This window comes from Bos mutus, chromosome 20 (genome assembly GCF_027580195.1).
Source record: "Bos mutus isolate GX-2022 chromosome 20, NWIPB_WYAK_1.1, whole genome shotgun sequence".
Lineage (NCBI taxonomy): Eukaryota > Metazoa > Chordata > Mammalia > Artiodactyla > Bovidae > Bos > Bos mutus.
Genome location: NC_091636.1, coordinates 14,747,167 through 14,769,607, shown reverse-complemented (window position 1 = coordinate 14,769,607; position 22,441 = coordinate 14,747,167). Strand labels below are relative to the sequence as shown.

Below are 22,441 nucleotides of genomic sequence, written 5' to 3'. Positions count from 1 at the left end.
CAAAGACCATTTAGATTCTTTGGAAGTTCTTAAACATTAGAAAAATTTTAATCCGTGTCTATAAAATTGCAGTTTTGAGTTTTATTGGTGACAGACATTATTTTCAACAATAAAATCATGTAACAATGGAAACATTTTTAAACATCCATTATCAGAATATTTTCTGTATAATGTGAGTTTTTTAAAAAGCAACTGCTTTTTCAGGGACTTTCCTGATAGACCAGTGGTTAAAACTCCAAGCTTTCAATACGGGGTACACAGGTTGGATCCCTGGTCAGGGAACCAGAATCCCAAATGTCACTCAGAATGGCAATAAATTACTTTTCAAAAAGCAACTTCTTTCTCAGTCATTGTTACAATATCTTTACTTTGAAGGGAGACAGATTAGGTATGTGGGGAGTTATTTTAGTTTTGGATACCTTCTGGGTACCTATGTAGCATACTCTTGACAGCCACAAGTCATCATAGAAGAGGTCAACAAATTTGGAACAATTGTCTTGTTACAGAAAAAAGGTAGCTAATTCTTATTTAAGTTTAACAAATCTTTAAGATATTTTGCCACAAGATAACCAGCAAATTTCTGTATGGTACACAAGAATTTTTGGGTCCCTCTTGATCTCATTACTGAATTTTGAAAGAATATGTTACTTTAAGATCTGTTTTTAAAGTTCTTTTTAATCATATGTTATATACAGTATACAGAAAAGTGTATGGTACATATGTACAATTTAAAAATTCATAAAGCCCACACCCATCCAACCAACAGTGAAGTCTAGAAATTAGCTGCACAGCAGCTGTTTTGAAGCTATTTTGAAGGTGTGTGTCTTTCACCAAACACATCCCTCTGCCTCCCTATAGGTAGTCACTCTCATGACATTTATGTGATCATTTTCCTGCTTTTCTTTATTATTTATTGTCTATGTATCCCTAAATACTGAATTCAGTTTTACCTGTTTTTGCATCTCATGTAAATGGGATCCTACTGTGTATATTCTTTTGTGACTTGTTGAGCATTATAGTTTTCATCCAAGTGGTACATAACTACTTTCATTGTCAGTGGTTTCTAGCATTTTATTCTATAAGTATCAGCAGTTTATTTATTCATTCTACTTTTGAACATTTGGGATATTTCCATTGTGGGACTTTTACAAAGAATGACATTATTGTATGTGTCTCCTGGTATATATATACGAGAACTCTTCTAGGATATATCCCAGGGAGTAGATTTGATGGGTAGTAGTGTATATGGGGTCGCACAGAGTCGGACACGACTGAAGTGACTTAGCAGCAGCAGCAGCAGCAGTGTATATGTATATTCAACTTCAGCTTCCCAGGTGGCTCAGAGGTTAAAGCATCTGCCTGCAGTGCGGGAGACTTGGGTCCGATCCCTGGGTCAGGAAGATCCCCTGGAGAAGGAAATGGCAACCCACTCCAGTACTCTTGCCTGGAGAATCCCGTGGACGGAGGAGCCTGGTGGGCTACAGTCCACGGGGTCGCAGAAAGTCGGACACGACTGAGCGACTTCACTTTCACTTTCATATTCAACTTCACTAGATAGTGCCAGACTCTTTTCCACAGGGGTTTTACCAGCTTATATTTCCAGTAGAGTTTCCATTGTTCTGCCTCCTACTAGTACTTGATATTGTGAGATTGTTAAATTTTACCATTCTGATGAACATATTATGCTGTGTCATTATATTTTTTCCATGAGATGGAAGTTGGTAAAGTGTTATTAATGATAACCAGTTGTAGGATTATAGGTGATTTTTATATTTTCTATGCTTTTAAAGCATTTTCCTATAGTATTTACACTTACCTCTTCAGCTACCACTTCATTGCTCTCATTCCTCTTTACAGAAAACTCTTTGCAAGGATTATTTGTACTCACCATACCAAATTTTTCTCTTGAACCCAGTTCATTCAGGATTTTGCTCTAACTACTCCGCCAAAACTGCTCACATGCAGGTAACCAGTGGTCATTTCATAGACTAGTCCTCATCTCATTTGACTTAGCAGTAGCACTTGACACAATCATTCTCTAATCCTGAAAAGTCTTTAATTTGCTTTTGGATACCATACTAAATTAATTTTCCTTTAGGTTGCTGCTTCTCATTTTTTATAGCTTTTGATACTTTGATTATTCCCTCCATCATTTCTCCCCCAGGTATTTATTTAAAATTTTTTTAAACTAAAGAAAAGTTAAAAACGTTATCTTCATGATTTTTGATTAACTTTTTTTCTGATTATAAAAGCAATATAGGTTTTGATGGTCATACTGTGGTTATATAAGACGTCATCATTGGGGGTTTACCTGCATGAAGTGTATATGGGAAATCTTTGTAGTATTTTTTCCAACTTCTATATTTCTAAAGTGATTTCAAAATGTATTTACTCACTGTATTTTATTGGGCTCCTATGATATGCCAGGTACTGTTCTAGACCCTGGGAATAGAGTAGTGACCAAACTGACAAAAATCCCTGCTCTCGTGAAGCTTTTATTTATTAGAGGTAATCAGTAGTAAATAAAAAGTACATATTATGCTAGATAGTATAAATGCTAGAGAGAAAATGTAAGGCAGAAAAGCAGAGATGGTATAAGAAATGACAGGGATGGAGAACAGAGGTTGAAATTTTAGGTAGGGTGACAAGGATAACCAAATGTCTCATTGAGAAAGGGGACCTTGAGGAAGGACTTGAAAGAAGTAAAGAAGCAAGCCATGAAAACATTTAGGAGAAAGGCCTTCAGAGCCTCTGTTTAAAGTAATAACAAAGGTCCTAAAGTAGATGCATGCTTTCAGTGTGTCAGGAATGGTGAGGAAGGTACTGGGGTTAGTGTGGTACACAAATCCTAGAGATGGGGTGGTAGAGGGGTAGCAGAGAGCAGTTATGATATGTGAATCGGAGTTCAGGCTGGAGATAATAGTTGGAGTGCCATCAGCATGCACATTATATTTGAAGTTATGGGACTAAATGAGTCCACCAAGAGACTGAGTGTAGATAGAGAAGAGAAAATGGATTCAACTCTGGATTACCCTGACATTTAAGGATTGGGGGTTTGAGAAGGAATCAACTAAGAAGACTGAGAATTTGTCCCTTTAGGATTATGTCTATTGGCATGTGAAGTCCTGCAGGTACTAACTCAGGTTTCCCTCGTCTCTCACTACTTCTCTTCTTACTACTTGTAGTTTTAAAACATTTATCGTGCTCCCTTTCTGGGTTCTTTCTACATACTTTTCCATTCTTTAAAGCACAATTTTTTTTCTTTTCCTCATCCTTGATTAACTCCTTTGTATCTTTTCAGATTCACTTCAATAATAGTTTTCTTGTGGTCTGCCAGACATGATTTAGTTTCCCCTTCTATGTACTCTGCACGTACCCAGCATCACACAACCTTTTTGCTCCTATTATTGCTCATAATCACTTTCTCTCTTTTTCTATTCTTCCTCTCTGAACTGAAATTGCTCACTTACCTCTCTTCTCCAGTAGACTGTGATCCTTGAGGCTCTATGTCCTGTTGATTATTTAATATTTAACACAGTGCTTAATACTTTGTTGGCACTTAAACAATATTTCATAAACTAGAGAACCAATAAAGTAATTAACCCTAATAAAAAGAGAAGAGCTTATATAGGCTCAACCTTTGGAGATGTTTTACCGAAATTTTTACTTTCCTTTTAGGTTCAAAGGATTTGTTAAAGAAACCACTCATCACACACAATTTCAATAGTTAATAGGGGATTATTTGACTTAATTTCAACATACAGTCATTAAAAGAAGAGAAATAGAAACAATAGAGACAGCACCAAATTAGGCCAGCCGACCTCCAGACTTAAACAGTGCTGGGAAGTCCCTCATTAACAGCAATCTGGAGTCCCAATTGGGAAAAGGTCCCAGGCAGTGCATCCAACCACGAGTGAGACTTCAGATTGCAGTTTCAAGGGCTCCCACTTATAATTCCAGACACAAAAATGCAGCTCTGACTTTTTTTAACTTTTACAATGCTGTTTGTTTCACCTCTAGAATTTTGCTAGACCCCAGGGTGTTGGCCAGACCTCCAGGGGCTCAAGAATTTCGAAACCTGCTCTCTTATCTAAAGCGCCGCCTGACTTGCTGTGTTTGCAGGCAGGCATGGAATCCGGGCAGTACCCAGGCAGGTCAGAAGTGGGTCAGAGGCCTGCTCTCCTGCTTCTGAAGTCTGAACAAGACTTCCTCCATTTTAATTTCCCTAATAGGAGACATTGAGTAAAGTTGGAGCATAGGGCAGGGTTTTTGTGGAAGAGAATGTTATTTAGGCATCAGAGGAAGCAAGAAATGTGTCTATAAGCCAGAAATTACCAATATTTTTCTTATAGCAGCAAATATCTAGGCACAATGGCTTGATTAACTTCTTTTCTGTCTTCTTTATTGAAAAGCTGCCCAGCATACACAGTGTTTTACCAAACAGGTAGAAACAAGTACAGTGGGTTCATTATTTTGAATGTTTATTTGCATGGGGTTTTTGTGAATACTTGATTCTCTTTTCATTTTCTAACAAACAGTTCCAATTTGGTAGGTGTTTGAGAGTTTCATCTTCCATAGAGATGTGAATAAAGAAATAGTTTTAAATCAAGAGTCTTCATTGTGAGAATGAACCTTCTTAAGAGTCATGGAATTGTTAGTAAATTTCAGAGAAGCGTAACTGGTCAGTAGAAGGGTGGAGACAGATTTAAAAGCCAAAAATTTTTAAGGAATTTAAGGAGTGGAACCTAGAAAAGGTGTTAGGTAAAAATAAGGTTTCTTTGTTTATAAGTGTATTAAATGAAAATACAGGGTTTTGAGTCACATTTTTAAATATTTTAAAAATTTTGCTGAATGTTAAAAACATTTTTTTTTCTGTAGCATGACCATAAATATTTTTAAGGTGAGATAAACATAACTTGTGCATGAAATATTATAATTTCTTTCCAGTGTGACACAGTTGAGCTGCATTTCAAATGAGAAGTACCATTGATAGGGAGCATTCATGTGAAACTGTTCAAAAGAAAAAGTTTCAAAAAATGTTTTATTCTGAATATTCTCTGTATAGTTTCAATTTTAAGTGTTTTCAAATTCAACAAAAGTTCAATTTAGAAATATAATTCATATTTTTTGCTTTCTCAGATGAAGCTTTAGCATATGTTTCTAATAATTCAGTTAAAATATGCTGAGTTGTATATTTTTAAAAAGAATCTGCATTGAAAAGATTCCAAAATATTTGTTTGAACAGGCACTCAGCATCTTGATGAAAACTGTTGAAAAAGAACAACTTTCAGAGTCATTCTGCTCTCTGAGTACCCAAGCCAACTAAACTGGTACAGTTAACACTTCTGTAAGAGGCCAGGAGCCAAGAAATTGGAACACTTCCTGGACTGCTTTTTAACAGGCCTTTGAGCCAACTTAGTGCTTGGTATTAAATATTAATACCATTGAATTTTCAGAGTAACAAGCTACGAGTAGAACATTCTCATCTCTTTCTGTCAATGTCATGCTTATTAGTCTCTATTAGTTATCATTGATTAGCTTAAAGCTCTGCTTTATGTTGGCCTTAAAGCTGTAGTTTGTTTTTTAATTTTGTGGGATATCATTCTTACAAAACAAGAAGGGAATGTCCTGTAGAATGTGACCCCTCACTGTCTCCCAGACATAAATGTTTTTATATTGCTTTTTTTAATACTACTGAGTGCTACAGTAGAGATGTAAATTATTTAGAACACCTAATGCCTTCAAAAGAGTGGTAATTATCTCAGGCTACCAAATTTATAAGTAAGGATAGTTTATTTGGCCTCTGACTCTTGTTTTCAGTGTATCCCCTTGAGATTTATTGACATCACTGATTTCATTTAGCAAATATATGCTTACTATAGATAATATATCATATTGATCTCTATATCTACTTATTTGCTCTAGGAAATGCTCTTAGATGTTTTTTGAATTGAACTAGAAAGTACCCACCATATTTAGGTGCTATGGTGGAGAGTAAATAATAAACAAAAGATTCAAAGATGCTGTATGCTAACTAGAGAGACTAGGCTAAATTTAACTTCTCTAATATTACAGAGTTATTTGGAAAAATTGCATAAACTAAAATTCCAGTCACTTGGTTTTTCAAGTGCTTCCTGCAAGATTAGATTAACAGTGTCTCCAAAAATGGTTACCATACTTTAAGAAATTTTAAGCTTATTTCAGAACTATGAATGTAGAAGACTTACAGGGAACCAGTGATAAATCTCTTGGCTTTTTTTCCCCTTTATTATTTTGGATCTATGTACAATCTGAAATAGCAAATTCTATACAGTTTGGGAGACAATTCATTTGTAACTTCAAGGGATCTGAGGAATACAGTCATTTCATGCACCCCTGCAGATCTTTCCATTTAAAGTAGTTTATTGCTGGAAAGAAAGCAAATGGAGAGAGTTTCAGTAAGGAACTGAATGGGTTAATGACTGAACATGATGGTTGAAAATCAGAATCTATGGTTGATTGGGACACAGTTATGAGGAGAAAACATTGCATATAAATAGTAATGTAATGGTATGTTACTGAAATCTAAGAAAAGTAGAATGAGACAAAATATCTCTAGTGTCTTGATGTTCCATTTGATAGTACTTTGGATAAGTTTCATAAGGGAGTTGGTTGAGACCACTAATCCTTAGTACATGAACCAAGAAATAGGAATTGTATTTATCATAGGAAGTAATTTTGGCCCATAAAGGAGTAGAGACTCTTTAATAGAGGAATGTTTTTGTCTGTAATCTGTCTGATTCAATGCCAAACATTTTTCAGAGAATATTCAAAGCTGTGCCTAAGTTTCATTGTTGAAAACCGACAGCTGCTATATGTCTTTTTGATAACTGATTGAAGCTCTTTCTGTTATGTCTCCTCTGTTGCTAAATTCCTTAAGTTTAAAAAAGTGTGTTTAAAGTAAGAACTTTATGAAACAAAAGCTTTATTCTATACATTGGATAATACTTCTTTTGTGACATTTTCTTTTCCCACCAAAAGTGAGAAGTGAATGCCTTGCCTTGGTACATCCCATTTCTAATGGAGGACAAGAAGTCATTTTCTTCAATGGCTGACTTCCAGAATTTCTGCCTGAACGTTCTTTGTCAAGTGTATATTCCCTTCTCTAGGCCTTTCTATATAGAGCCCACAAACATCGTCAGTGTGAATGATGTCATTCAGAGGGTTAGCGACCATGCCTCTGCCATGAACAAGAGGATTCATTACTACAGCCGGCTCACCGCTCCTGCAGACAGGGCACTGGTAAGGGGCAAAGCATTGCTAATTGTCTAAGAAGTTGAAATGAACAGTGAACATAAGTCAGGGCAACTCCCAGTGGTTGAACTTTTTGCTGGCCATATTCCAAGGATGGCATCATGGAAAGTCAAAGATACTAATTAATACATCTTACATCTCAGACTAGTTCATTCTTATTAGCCTGGCATAGAGAAATTTGAAACAATCTCTTTATGTTTACAACACCCTAGAGATTTGTTAGATTGAATTCTGCTAATCCATAATCCTAAAATCTTTGAGAAGGATGAACTATTGAAGTAGTTTAGGTCATTGATTAATAAAATAAATAATAAGTTGTGCTTAGTCTATTCAATTTTTCAGTTTGTAGGTATAATGGAAAAATTTTTGAGATATTTTCTATAGGAATGAGAAACTGAAATTTATCAGATCAGATCAGATCAGTCGCTCAGTTGTGTCCGACTCTTTGCGACCCCATGAATTGCAGCACGCCAGGCCTCCCTGTCCATCACCAACTCCCGGAGTTCACTGAGACTCACGTCCATCGAGTCAGTGATGCCATCCAGCCATCTCATCCTCTGTCGTCCCCTTCTCCTCCTGCCCTGAATCCCTCCCAGCATCAGAGTCTTTTCCAATGAGTCAACTCTTTGCATGAGGTAGCCGAAGTACTGGAGTTTCAGCCTTAGCATCATTCCTTCCAAAGAAATCCCAGGGCTGATCTCCTTCAGAATGGACTGGTTGGAAGAGTCAAAGAGCAGATATTAAAGATTTTAAGCTTTGCAGTCCACCTACTGTCACATATTCTTTTCTGCTTTTGTTTTTGAATCATTTAAAATGTAAAAACTGCCCATAGGAAGAGACTGTAAAAAATCAGATTGAAGGCTACATCTTCCTATTAAATCTGTATTATTATCTTAGGTTCAAAACTATATAAGTAATTTCATGCTTATAAGAATTACCACATATGAGATGTTCAGAAATTTGAAAGTTTAAAGAAGAATGAAACATTCTGAGAAAAAAATCATTTTTATAGGTAATAATAAAAAGGGAGAAGGGAATTCAACATTCTAGATGTTTACAAGGGGCAAGGACTGAGCTAGTCACTTGAGCACAGATGTCTCATATTAGGCCTTGTGAATTCCTAAGATATCTTTTTGCGTAGTCAAAGTAGGGACTTTCAAAATATTCTGGGTGGGATCATTTGTTTCCCCCAATTTTTTCACTTTTTCTTATTCTAGGTCTTTACGTCAGTAGTTATGGTAAAGTCTTAGTGCCATATGAGAATTATCTAAGCCCTCTGGGGAGTAGAAGTAATCCAGTATCTCCAGGTCTAGTTCAGACCTCCTAGAGGCTGTATTCTCAGAAGCAAACTTCAGAGATACCAGCTGAGCCAGTCTAACTCTGAGTGTATGTTGTTTGCCTGGAAATTGTCAGCACTGTACACCAAGTTGAATCCCTTTTGTTAACTGACAGAGAGATGAGTCTAGTTAATCAAAGTATATAAACAGTGACCTAAAATTAATATGATATGACCATTTTAATGATTGTGTGTATACATCCACGCTCATTTTCTGAGAATCCCAAAATTATTTTTCTTAAAAGATTTTTAAAGGAAGAGAAATATGAAACCACAGGTGTCAGGTCTTTGCAGAGTTATAACTTTTATTTCTGAAAATTTCCCCACTTACTTTAATATTTTTATTCTAAATTGGAGAAGGGTAGTAAATCATTTGACTACCAACATCTCCCAGATGCTTGCTAATAAATGTGTGGCCTGCACAGGCCAGCATCACTGAGAGCATGTTAAAAAGGCAGACTCTCAGCCCTTAGTCCAGATCTACTGAATCAAAATCTGTATTTTAACAAATTTTCTGTGTGAATCACAAAAATATTCAAGTTTGAAAAGCACTGTCCTAGACCCACCGACAGAGTGTGGGATCCAATCTCCCAGTTTTTCTATATCTCCTAATAATTTCTTATCCTCTAGCTTTTTAATCGTATCCCTGATAGCTTTAGATTTTCACTTTTTATGAACTTGCTCTGGTAGATATCATAGTTTATCTCCTGCCTGATGCAGACATGGTCCTGTCCCTTTTTTCTTTTACTCCATAGTAGAATACAGCAGAGCTCAGACCCTAGAGGACTGAGGGTAAAGAGAAGGCGGCAGACCTATTTCTATATATGCTTTTGTAGCTCTAAGAAATAATTGTTTACAAAGCCACAGGCATGGCATTCAAGACATTCTTTCCCCACAAGGCACCAAAAATTGTATGCATAAAAAGAGAAGGATTTGATATTCTTTCTTTTTGCATCAGTTCGTATCCTGTCTACCTACTGAAGCCTAATATTCTGTCACTTCCTTGAGGTCTTTCCCAACTATTCCAGTCCCCATTATTGTTGTTATTATTATTGTCATTTCTGTGTTCCAGAATTGAACACTTAATTTTTATTCTTATAGCCTTATATAATTGTTTTATATGTTTTCTAACTGAAATTTAAACTTCTTGAAGTTAGGAGCCATATATTATTTTTTCTTGAACACTAAACCTAGCATTGTACCTAGCACAAAGTTGTAGATTTATGTAGTAAGTACTGATACAAAAGATTCTTGCTTTATACCAGTCAGTTCTTATGTCTTTAATATTATATGTAAGGACTACATATTCTCAAAGGACAATTCTCAGTGAGATGGTCAGAATTCCATCAGGAAACCATATTTCTTTTAACTCCCAGAATAGGGAGGTAGAAAGAAATGTGTCGGGGTCAAGTGGGAGCTATGTGTATGAGAAATATATACATATTTAATCATTCTTTTCCTGTGTGTCTTCAACCTCTCTCTATTGGTTCCATCCCTACTGTTTACATCTCCTGTCTTTAAGAATCTTTGTCTTGCCTTTACTTTAAGCCTCTTTAGCTTACCTTTTTCTTCTACTACCAAAGCATTTAAAAGAATAGTCTATATTTTTTATTCTTTTCTTACCCTTCTTTTGACTCCTCAATTTCTTATAGTTTGAGTTCCCAGCCTGCCTCTTCTCTAAAACCACATTCACATAGGAATTTGATGCCCACTTGATTCTTAAAATTCTCCTCACTTAAAGCCCAGTACTTTCCACATAGAATTACTTAATTTCAGTCTTTGTGGCTCTTCTTCCTCCTGTCTCGTAAAAGTAAAGAGAAAAATACTTTGACCATTGCATATTCTAAGAATTCATTCTCATTTGAGATGAACAGTTTATTATTTACAGTATTTAAACTCTTACTCCTTTAGATCTTACTATATTTAAAAAGTGATTTTTATGTTTTAATCAGGGGTACACACTGTTTATTTGTTCCTGATAGTTGGAAGTGTGTCTATAGTCAGGTACTTTATTGTATAGAAAATATCCTGTGTTGAACATTTACTGGTTCTAACATTTCTTTACTTTTTTTTTTAACCAGATTGCCCCAGATCATGTAGTTCCAGCTCCAGAAGAGTGCTACGTATATAGCCCACTGGGTTCTGCTTATAAACTTCAATGTTACACTGAAGGATATGGTAAAAACACCAGTTTAGTAACCATGTGAGTTAAAATACTTTTTGGAGCATAACTTAAATTATGTGTAAATAAAAATTACTGATTATTTTAATTTTTGTCTTAATTAAAATATTTGAAGAGTCAAACTTTATGTTTTACTACTATTACTCTGCTTTCAGTTTTATGATTTGGAATACCATGCTGGGAACATCTATACTAAGTATTCCTTGGGGCATAAAACAGGTAATATAATTTTCAGCACACTTTGTATTAGAATTTTTTTCTCTTTGTATTGTGAGTTTTACAAGTTTTCATAAGTCTACATAAAATTATTAAAGAAATAGATTATTATATTTAGTTTTATATTAGCTGTCAGATATTTATGATAATTGTTTAGAGTAACTTAATATGGTTGCATATTAATTTATTCTGACATGATACATGTTGTTCTATATTTTTATTTTTTTAAACAGGCTGGGTTTACTACTGGAATGTGTGTCATCATGCTGATGGGCCTTCTAACACTTTATTGCTGCTACAGAGTAGTGAAATCAAGATCTATGATATGTAAGAATTTACCATTGTAAAAATAAATGATGTGGATATTAATAAGAATTGATGTTGAGGTGGATCACTGATGTGTGATAACACACATTTCACAAGTGTGTTAACTATTTTCTGCCTAAAGGTTTATTTCTCATAATTCATAGCATTTGGCAGAACTGATATGGTAATAAATTTAGTGGCTTTCTTTGAAATTCTGAGAGGCTAGTTCTTTGCAGAATTCATTTACTTTGGTGCTAATTTCCTCAGAAGAATAATTTAAAAAGTCATATTTTAAAAATAAGATCTTTGCCAGAACTAAATTGAGAATTTTATGATTCTTATCAGTTAATTGTGACTCATTTTGACCTATCCCTACCAAAAGATCTAGATATTGGCATCTCCTAAAAGTGAAAATTGTAAATATGAAAATGTGAGCAATGTGTCCTTTATAATCAATTCTCAAAGTTGTACCAGCATGTCCACTCATTTCTATAAATTCTAGATCAGGGATATAACTTTTTAGATTGTTTTAAAGTAGTTTAGGACCTAAATAGATGTATATTATTTCAGTCAGTCTCAGCAAATGAGAATCAACAAACCAGGCTCTGCCTCCAGTTTTTTTGTCTCTACCAAGCAGTGGTATGTTTTTCTTAATTGTATTATTTCATCATATCCCTTTCCCATTTATCCACAAGCCCCTTGGTGCTCTTATAGATCTTCTAAATTCTTTATATGAAGTAGGCAGTTAACCCTTTATTGTCTCTTGTCAGTTTCTCTCGTATTCATATTTGAAATGGCTTTTGTATCATATTAGTTTGTTTATATCTGGCTATCTTTTCCATTGTAGTTTCTATTTCTTCAGTTGATAGAAAAGAACAATCTTTCAGTTTCTATTTTTATATTGTCATCTAAATTTTCAGTTATTTTTTAAATTCTTTAACTTAATTTTCTGAAATTTTTAATTGAAGTATAGTCAATGTACAATATTAAATGTTACAGGTGTACAATACAGTGATTCACAATTTTTAAAGATTATATTCCATTTATAGTTATTATAAAATATTTTCCATATTCCTCATGTTATACAGTAGATCCTTGTAGCTTATTTTATACATAATAGTTCATTCCTCTTAATCCTTCACTCCTCTATTACCTTTCCCACTTCCCTCATTGTCTGAAATTTTAATTGGCATGTTATGTAAATTATGACTCAAGAAAACGTTTCTCCATTATTAAGTATGCCAAATATTGGATATTGTCTTCTATCCCATATGATTATTTTCTAGCCTTGGTTTATCACTTGCTATTATTAGTTACCTTAATCTACTTCTCAGAATCTACCTACAATGCAGGAGATCTGGGTTCAATTCCTGGGTTGGGAAGATCCCCTGGAGAAGGAAATGGCAACCCACTCCAGTGTTCTTGGCTGGAGAATCCCATAGACTGTAGCCTGCCAGGCTCCTCTGTCCAAGGGGTCGCAGGAGTCAGACAAAACTTAGGGACTAAACCACTGCCACCACCACTTCTCAGATTATCTGTACTATTTCATTGGCCTAACTTCTTCTTATATGTTTGTTCTATAATTTTTTGTTTTTTGTTTTTTTATTGACATATAGTTGATTTACAATGTTGTGATAATCTGCCGTATCTAATGTTTTAATTACTGTTATTTCATAAGATGGTCTAATGCCTGGTGGTGAAATACCCACCCATAATCTTTTGCTAAATATTTTGAATCAGTTTAGAGAACACAAATTATGAATATGGAATATATAATTGACATCTAATTATATTTTCCCCTTTTATATTTTATCTAGCATCAGTGGATACCACTACCTGGGAATATCCAGATGTCTGCAGATATTATTTTGGCTCCTTTGGGCAGTGGTCAAGTCTCCTTTTCTCTTTGGTATCTCTCATTGGAGCAATGATAGTGTATTGGGTGCTTATGTCTAATTTTCTTTTTTAATACTGGAAAATTTATTTTTAGTAAGTATCCATATCATATGCTTTAGCATAATTATTTTCAAATATAATAACTACTATAATGTTTTGGTTTCAGTCTTAAATTCTGGACTTGAAATTAATGAAGTAAAAAGTAATATTTATGATTCTAGGAGATATACTTGATTCAGTTTGTTTTCTATTGTTTCTATGTTGATCACAAATATAAAATGTATGTTAATTCCCAAAACCTTATTTTTGGGTGAATATATTCCTTCAAATTCTCTAATTAACGTAAAATATTTCTAAGTTCCAAAAGATGTTTTAAGCATTGTTTGCATCGCCTAAGAATGAATTTTTTTCCTGCTTAAGTAATGGTATCCGTTTAGAAAACATGATCTCAACCTATACTCACTCTCCACCTCAACTAATATAGTTATTATATATAATAGTATATATAATATTATTATTATATCATAATAAATACTATTCTCTTTTTTATATGGAATTTGCATTAATTAAAATATACACATCTTGGCCATATAATTTTGACAAATGGATACATCCATGTCACTCACACCTCCTTCATGAAACATTTCCATCTTCCCAGAAAGTAGTGGTGTATTTTTTAATTATAAAAAATTCAGGTTATTTGTTGCCATTATAAGAGAACCTAGTTCATTTTTTAATATTTATCTTGAATCTCACAAATGTGTTGAATTCTTATTGCTTATAATTTTGTAAATTCACTTTGGATTTTCTGTTTAGATAGTTGTGTCATTCATGAATATGAAAACTTCTTCCTATCTAGTTATTATTTTTTGAATGATTCATATATATATGCATACATCTATATTTAGTATATACATTCAAACATATATAGGATTTCCCAGGTGACACTGGTAAAGAACCTATCTGCCAATGCAGGAGACATAAGAGATGTGGGTTTGATCCTTGGGTCAGGAAAATACCCTGGAGTAGGGCATGGCAACCCCTCCAGTACTTTTGCTTGGACAATGACCATGGACAGTGAAAGCTGGTGGCCTACAGTCCATTATGTTGCAAAAGAGGCACACATGACTTCAGTTCAGTCACTCAGTCGTGTCCGACTCTTTGCAACCCCATGGACCACAGCACACTAGGCCTCCCGTCCATCACCAAGTCCCAGAGTTTACTCAAACTCATGTCCATTGAGTCAGTGATGCCATCCAACTATCTCATCCTCTGTCGTCCCCTTCTCCTCCTGCCTTCAATCTTTCCCAGCATCAGGATCTTTTCTTGGCCTCAGGTGGCCAAAGTATTAGAGTTTCAGCTTCAACATCAGTCCTTCCAGTGAACACTCAGGACTAATCTCCTTTAGGATGGACTGGTTTGATCTCCTTGCAGTCCAAGAGACTCTCAAGAGTCTTCTCCAATACCACAGTTCAAAAGCATCAATTCTTCAGCACTCAGCTTTCTTTATAGTCCAACTTTCACATCCATACATGACTACTGGAAAAACCATGGTCTTGACTAGATGGACCCTTGTTGGCAAAATAATGTCTCTGCTTTTTAATATGCTGTCTAGGTTGGTCATGGCTTTCCTTCCAAGGAGTAAGCATCTTTTAATTTCATGGCTGCAAGCACCATCTGCAGTGATTTTGGAGCCCCCCAAAATAAAATCAGCCACTGTTTCCACTGTTTCCCCATCTATTTGCCATGAAGTGCTGGGACCGGATGCCATGATCTTAGTTTTCTGAATGTTGAGCTTTAAGCCAACTTTTTCACTGTCCTCTTTCCCTTTCATCAAGAGACTCTAGTTCTTCTTTACTTTCTGCCATAAGGGTGGTGTCATCTGCATATCTGAGGTTACTGCTGTTTCTCCTGGCAATCTTGATTCCAGCTTGTGTTTCATCCAGCCCAGCGTTTCTCATGATGTACTCTGCATATAAGTTAAACAAGCAGGGTGACAATATACAGCCTTGACGTATTCCTTTTCCTATTTGGAACCAGTCTGTTGTTCCATGTCCAGTTCGAACTGTTGCTTCCTGACCTGCATACAGATTTCTCAAGAGGCAGGTCAGGTGGTCTGGTATTCTATCTCTTGAAGAATTTTCCACAGTTTATTATGATCCACACAGTCAAAGGTTTTGGCATAGTCAATAAAGCAGAAATAGATATTTTTCTGGAACTCTCTTGCTTTTTTGATGATCCATCGGATGTTGGCAATTTGATCTCTGGTTCCTCTGCCTTTTCTAAAACCAGCTTGAACATCTGGAAGTTCACGGTTCACATATTGCTGAAGCCTGGCTTGGAGAATTTTGAGCATTACTTTGCTAGTGTATGCAATGAGTGCAATTGTGCAGTAGTTTGAGCTTTCTTCGGCATTGCCTTTCTTTGGGATTGGAATGAAAACTGACCTTTTCCAGTCCTGTGGCCACTGCTGAGGTTTCCAAATTTGCTAGCATATTAAGTGTAGCACTTTTACAGCATCATCTGTTAGGATTTGAAATAACTCAACTGGAATTTCATCACCTCCACTAGCTTTGTTTGAAGTGATGCTTTCTAAGGCCCACTTGACTTCACATTCCAGGATGTCTGGCTCTAGGTCAGTGATCACACCATCATGATTATCTGGGTCGTGAAGATCTTTTTTGTGCAGTTCTTCTGTGTATTCTTGCCACCTCTTCTTAATATCTTCTGCTTTTGTTAGGTCCATACCACTTCTGTCCTTTATTGAGCCCATCTTTGCATGAAATGTTCCCTTGGTATCTCTAATTTTCTTGAAGAGATCTCTAGTCTTTCGCATTCTGTTGTGTTGTGTTTTTTTTTTTTTATCTATTTCTTTGCACTGATTTCACTGATGAAGGCTTTCTTAGCACTCCTTGCTATTCTTTGGAACTCTGCATTCAAATGAGTATATCTTTCCTTTTCTCCTTTGCTTTTTGCTTCTCTTCTTTTCATGGCTATTTGTAAGGCCTCCTCAGCTAACCATTTTGCTTTTTTGCATTTCTTTTTCTTGGAATGGTCTTGATCCCTGTCTCCTGTACAATGTCACGAACCTCATTCCATAGTTCATCAGGCACTCTGTCTATCAGATCTAGTCCCTTAAATCTATTTCTCATTTCCACTGTATAATTGTAAGGAATTTGGTTTAGGTCATACCTGAATGGTCTAGTGGTTTTCCCTACTTTCTTCAATTTAAGTCTGGATTTGGCAATAAGGAGTTCATGATCTGAGCCACAGTTAGTTCCCTGTCTTGTTTTTGCTGACTGTACAGAGCTTCTCCATGTTTGGCTGCAAAGAATATAATCTGATTTCATTATTGGCCATCTGTGGTGATGTCCATGTGTAGAGTCTTCTTGTGTTACTGGAAGAGGGTGTTTGCTATGACCAGTGTGTTCTCTTGGCAAAACTCTATTATCCTTTGCCCTGTTTCATTCTGTACTCCAAGGCCAAATTTGCCTGTTACTCCAGGTGTTTCTTGACTTCCTTAGCAATGAAATAACAACAGATGACCATAACTGGCTTAAAATAAGAGAAATTTATTCTCTCACAGTCCTAGAAACTAGAAGTCTGAAATCAAAGTGTCTGTAGGGCCCTCTCCTTCCTCTGAAGCCTTTAGGGAAGAACCCTTCCTTTTTCTTCCTAGTTTCTGATGATCAACTGCTACCAGTCCTTGGCATTCCTTGACTTTAGTAATATTTCTCCAGTTTCACCCTCTGCCTTCACATGACCATCTTCCCCCAGGGTCTCTATGTCCAAAAATCTCCTGTTCTTGTTAAAGACACCCATCATTGAATTTAGGGTGTACCCTAATCCAGTATAACCTAACCTTAGCTTGATTATGTCTGCACAGACTCTGTTTCCAAATAAGGTCCATTTTATGTTTCCTGGTGGACATGGATTTGGGAGAATTCTATTCAACCTAGTATACTTGGTGTCAGGGTTTTTACTAGCCTTATGTAAATCTTTGGCATCAGGAATTATGTAATTATGTAAAGATCCATAACTGCCTATCTTGAATCACTAGTAACCCATGGAGACATTATAAAAACCTAAGCATAGATTACTTCTTTTATTCTATCTTGAGAAGCATATAATGGAGATGAATAATTCACAAATATAACTTACTTTATGACCTTAAAATCTAATCTAGCTTTTTTTTTTATCATCTTATTTAAGTTTTACATCACTTTCTTTAATGCTTACTAAGGTTATGAAAGGCTAACATAAAATAGAATAAAGTAAATTCCCTCAGGCAAATAAAAAACATATTTTTAACCCATTCTCTCATTTACTATAGAATGATATGAATGTCCAGGTATCTGCATTAGCTTTTTATTTTGCTGCTACTTTTAGTAAAACTTAGTGGCACCTGTGATCAATAATTAGTATATAGCTTTCACTTTATAAAAGCTGTTCTATATTTTGTCAAAACTTTAAGTGATTTTTTTCAGATAAATTCAGGTGTCTTGAGTAGTGGCTTTCCACCTTTTGCAGGTTTTAGAACTTTACTATATAAGATATAACTATACCTCCATAAATCAGTGTGAGTATAGGATAAGAAATTGTACACATTATCTTTATTCCAGGACTTTTAACTTCAGCCTTCTGGGTGGTTTTTTTGTTTTGTTTTGTTTTTAAAATCTTCACTCATAAAAATTTTCCACCATGAGACTGTGACACCAATGACATCATTCCTATAAAGCAGAGAAAAGAAGGTGAAGTTATGTTAATAATGAAGTAGTCTTTGTTCTGTGTATTAAATAATACTACCACAGACTAGATCTTAAAAGATTTTTATAGATAAAGAAAATTTAGAGGGTGATTGATTTAACATCTTCCACTCAGTATTAAATTATGCTTTCCTCATAATTTTTAGATTTTATTCATCACATTAATGACACAGACTCTATACCGAGTACCAACGATAGCAACCCTGGTAAGTAGTTTGGAGTTGAAAGTTTGCCTTATTTCTTTATTCATCACCTTTTTTCAAAAAAGATATGAGGTAGAACCTATAACTTTATTTTAGGTAAATGACCAGCATAAAATCATTATCTTTAGGTTAACTAAGCCACTATTAAATTGTTGATAACCAGTAAGGTAAAAAAAAAACAGCTTCACAAAAGTTTGTGTTAATGTAAGCTAAACAATATTTAGTTCATGTTATACAGTTCACAGTTATAGCTCACATCCACAGTATCCATATTTGCTTATGATCAATAAATATTTTCAAGTACCTCTATCACTGCTGATTGTTTTAGAAATCTAGGACCTTTGTTCTCAGTTTGTTAATTTAGTTTTAAACATTGATCATTTTAGTTAGTAATATTTAAGATATATAAATGTGTGCCCTAAATTTCCTAATAATGAACTAAGGCTAGGAAATATGGAAAAATAAATTGAAGATTTGCCTCCCCCCAAAAAAATCAATTTCTTAGAAAAGTTTATTTTAATTAATTTATTAAAAATAAACATTTGGGGACTTCCCTGGTGGTCCAGTGGCTAAGACTCCAAGTTCCCTGTGCAGGGGGCCTGGGTTTGATCCCTGGGCAGGGAACTGAGATCCCATGTGCTACAACTAAGACCTAGTGCAGCCAAATAAATACATTAAATAAATAAAGAGAATTAAAAAATAATAAATGTTTGTAGCCCATGTGTTTATCCAGTATAGCAGTAATGGGAAAAATGAATAGAAAAGTTAATATAACCTGAGTAACAGCATAACTAACATCACCTAAAGCTTTTATGTGTTTAGGTTTCAGAGATACTGAATTGATATTTTGATGGAGGTACACATTGATCACTAAGAGGACAATTCATTCAATGCATATTTATTAAATCTATTATGTGTCAGAAACTGTTCTAGGCTCTGGGATATAATGGACAGACAAGAGTTTCTCTTGTGAAGTATACATGCCAATGTTTGCTGTTCAGTGTCTTACTTTACCCCTTAATTAAATTAATTAATCTGTCATTTGTTAATGCTAGAAAATGAGTGAAGTACCAGCATTATTTCTGTGAATGCACATACACACACACATACTTTTCATTAATTATACTAAAATGTATTCATATAATTCAAACACATACCTCTTGAACCCTGTTCCTTACCTCAGAATTTTCAAAAGCCCAAGAAACATACCGGTTTTAAAACTGAAATTCATTTACTGTAGCTACTCTGATATCAATTGATGAAACTAGTATATTACTATCTAGTAGGATTTCTTGAGTAGAGAGTCAGTTCATTGTTGAGTTCATGAATATTAGAATTACACTAAAAATTTGGAGAGCATTATCAGCAAAGTCAGTTTACTTTGCATAGTGATATCTTAAGTTGATAGTAGCACTTCTTGATTCTTTGGTTTATTTTAAACAAAGTATTGAACAGAGCATCAAGCAATCCATTTCAGTAAACATTAGAAATTACAGCAGACATTTATTGGATACTTACTGTATGCAAGCATTGTTCTAAATGTTTTACAGCAACTTCATAAGGTAGTACCGTTCTCTTCATTTTCTAGAGGGCTTCCCTGGTAGCTAGCTCAGCTGATATAGAATATGCTTGCAGTGCAGGAGACCCTGGTTCGATTCCTGAATTGGGACAGTCCCCCAGAAAAGGGATAGGCTACCCATTCCAGTATTCTTGGGCTTCCCAAGGCACAGAGAATTTAGTGATTTGTGTGTAGAGTGACAGTGAAGATTCTTTATTCAATCAGTTTACTTCCATAACCTGTGTTCTTTACCACTCTAGTTAATTAGCACAGGAAAAATTCAAGTTAATTTACTTTTGTCCAGAGCATAGAAGGAAAAAAATAGAGGTTAAAAGTGCTGACTAAGAAAACTGTTTGGCTTTGTGGCATGCCATATAACAGATAGAGAATAAAATTGTTGCTCAGCATTTTTTTACAGCATTAAACATTCTTTACAAAGAGCTGATTATTAGCAAAAGTACTATTATGAACTTAGAAGCACAGTGAGAATGATTTGTATTCTCTCTGCAAACAGAAGACACTGCCACTTGTAGATCAGTGTTAGGAAAAATACATTTTATTCACTTCCCAGTTCTCTGGATATCATCTGGGCTTTCAGCTGCTCTAAGGCCTGAGAAACATCCAGGACAATTATTCTGGATTGCTGGGATTCAAGATTCTTAAGCTGTAGGCAATTATTAGATTTTGGCAGTACCATGGCAATGTTTCAATGGTGTCCGCTTTTTATTCCAAACCCATCAATTTTGCTTAATGTTAGAAGAAACCTGTTCTCTGGACTTTGTGTGGGTTATTAGCAAAACGAACAATTACCTTGAATGATGTGTCTTATATGATTGTAATAATAAGATCAAATATCATCCAACCTGATAGTTTCTCTCTGGCAGTGGGACAGAAGGATAGCTGGTAGAATAATTGTATAGTTTCCAGTAGAAAGTAGAAATCAAGGCTATACCTCAAAATTTTCTAACATTCTACCTTTAATTATTTATAGGTAAAAGTTTTCTGATTATAACTACATATAAAATAGATAAACCACAAGGACCTACTATATAGCACAGAAAAGTATATTCAATATCTTGTAATAACCTATAGTGGAAAAGAATCTGAAAAATAATACCTGAATCACTATGTTATATACCTGAAACTAACACAACATTATAAATCAACTATACTTCAAAGTTTTTAAATAAATAATTTAAAAATTTGAAAATATTCCACATATATCTAAACATAACCCTCTATTTTTTTTCCCAAAAAGGAGAAACTTAATACATGGTAAAACTTAAGGTTGGTAGAGCAAGTATAAGTCTCATTGTTTTTTGTTGCCTCCTCTGATCTGTTACTTCCTTGTTGCAGTGATTTGTCCAAGTGCCAGGAGCGGTGGCCATCCTGACAACAGCTCTGTGATTTTCTATGCTAGTAACTCGGAACTCCAGCAGTTTGAAAAGTGGTGGAATAAGTCCAAGACAGTGCCCTTTTACCTCATAGGGCTCCTTCTGCCACTGCTTAATTTCAAATCTCCTTCATTTTTTTCAAAATTTAACATCCTAGGTAAGCCAAGGACTGTGTTATAGAGCCTCTGTATAGTAGAATACATGCTGAATTCTGTGGGAATATGGTCTTACCAGCAAAATAGTTAACTTCCAGGCCTGTTCTTCTGTGTTTAATTTGTTCACACATATATTGCCCTAGTTTTTGCTTTTCTTGATGAAGTTTGGCACAGAGAAAAATAGAGATGGCCATCTCAAGCCCAAGTCCCTTTTAAAGATGAGTTACTGGGATTTCCATTCTGTCCTTACTGAACAACTATTCCTCATTTCCTCTACAACTAGTGGCAGTAGACTTAAAGATTTCAGCAGGAGAGATCCAAAGTGAATATGATAGGAATTCTCAATTCTAAAGTTTGGAAATGTTAGAACTTACTAAGGGAGATTATGGAATATTTTTTCCGTACAGATTCTATTTAAGAGTATAAACACAGAATTATCACTTTTTTTTAATATAAATTTATTTATTTTAATTGGAGGCTAATTACTTTACAATATTGTATTGGTTTTGCCATACATCAACATGAATCTGCCATGGGTGTACAGGTGTTCCCCATCCTGAACTGCCCCCCTGCCCCCGACCTCCCTCCCCATCCCTGGGTCATGCAAGTGCACCAGCCCCAAGCATCCAGCATCATGCATTGAACCTGGACTGGCAATTCATTTCACATATGATATTATGCATGTTTCAATGCCATTCTCCCAAATCATCCCACCCTCGCCCTCTCCCACAGAGTCCAAAAGACTGTTCTATACAGCAGTGTCTCTTTTGCTGTCTCGTATACAGGGTTATCGTTACCATCTTTCTAAATTCCATATGTATGTGTTAGTATACTGCATTGGTGTTTTCTTTCTAGCTTACTTCACTCTGTATAATAGGCTCCAGTTTCATCCACCTCATTAGAACTGATTCAAATGTATTCTTTTTAATGGCTGAGTAATACTCCATTGTATATATGTACCACAGCTTTCTTATCCATTTGTCTGCTGATGGACATCTAGGTTGCTTCCATGTCCCGGCTATTATAAACAGTGCTGCGATGAACATTGGGGTACACGTGTCTCTTTCAATTCTGGTTTCCTCAGTGTGTATGCCTAGCAGTGGGATTGCTGGGTCATATGGCAGTTCTATTTCCAG

The 22,441-nt window shown here is 35.2% G+C and overlaps 1 protein-coding gene across 1 annotated transcript in view; it reads left to right on the top strand.

Annotated features, from left to right (window-relative positions):
* Window positions 1–22,441, top strand: part of SLC38A9 (solute carrier family 38 member 9) — a 97,891-nt gene that overhangs the window by 29,332 nt on the left and 46,118 nt on the right. Inside the window, 8 exon segments of the mRNA XM_014477843.2 lie at window positions 7,149–7,281; window positions 10,711–10,832; window positions 10,967–11,030; window positions 11,261–11,354; window positions 13,151–13,296; window positions 13,298–13,322; window positions 18,142–18,201; window positions 21,113–21,307. Of these exon segments, the coding sequence (XP_014333329.2) occupies window positions 7,149–7,281; window positions 10,711–10,832; window positions 10,967–11,030; window positions 11,261–11,354; window positions 13,151–13,296; window positions 13,298–13,322; window positions 18,142–18,201; window positions 21,113–21,307 (839 nt within the window).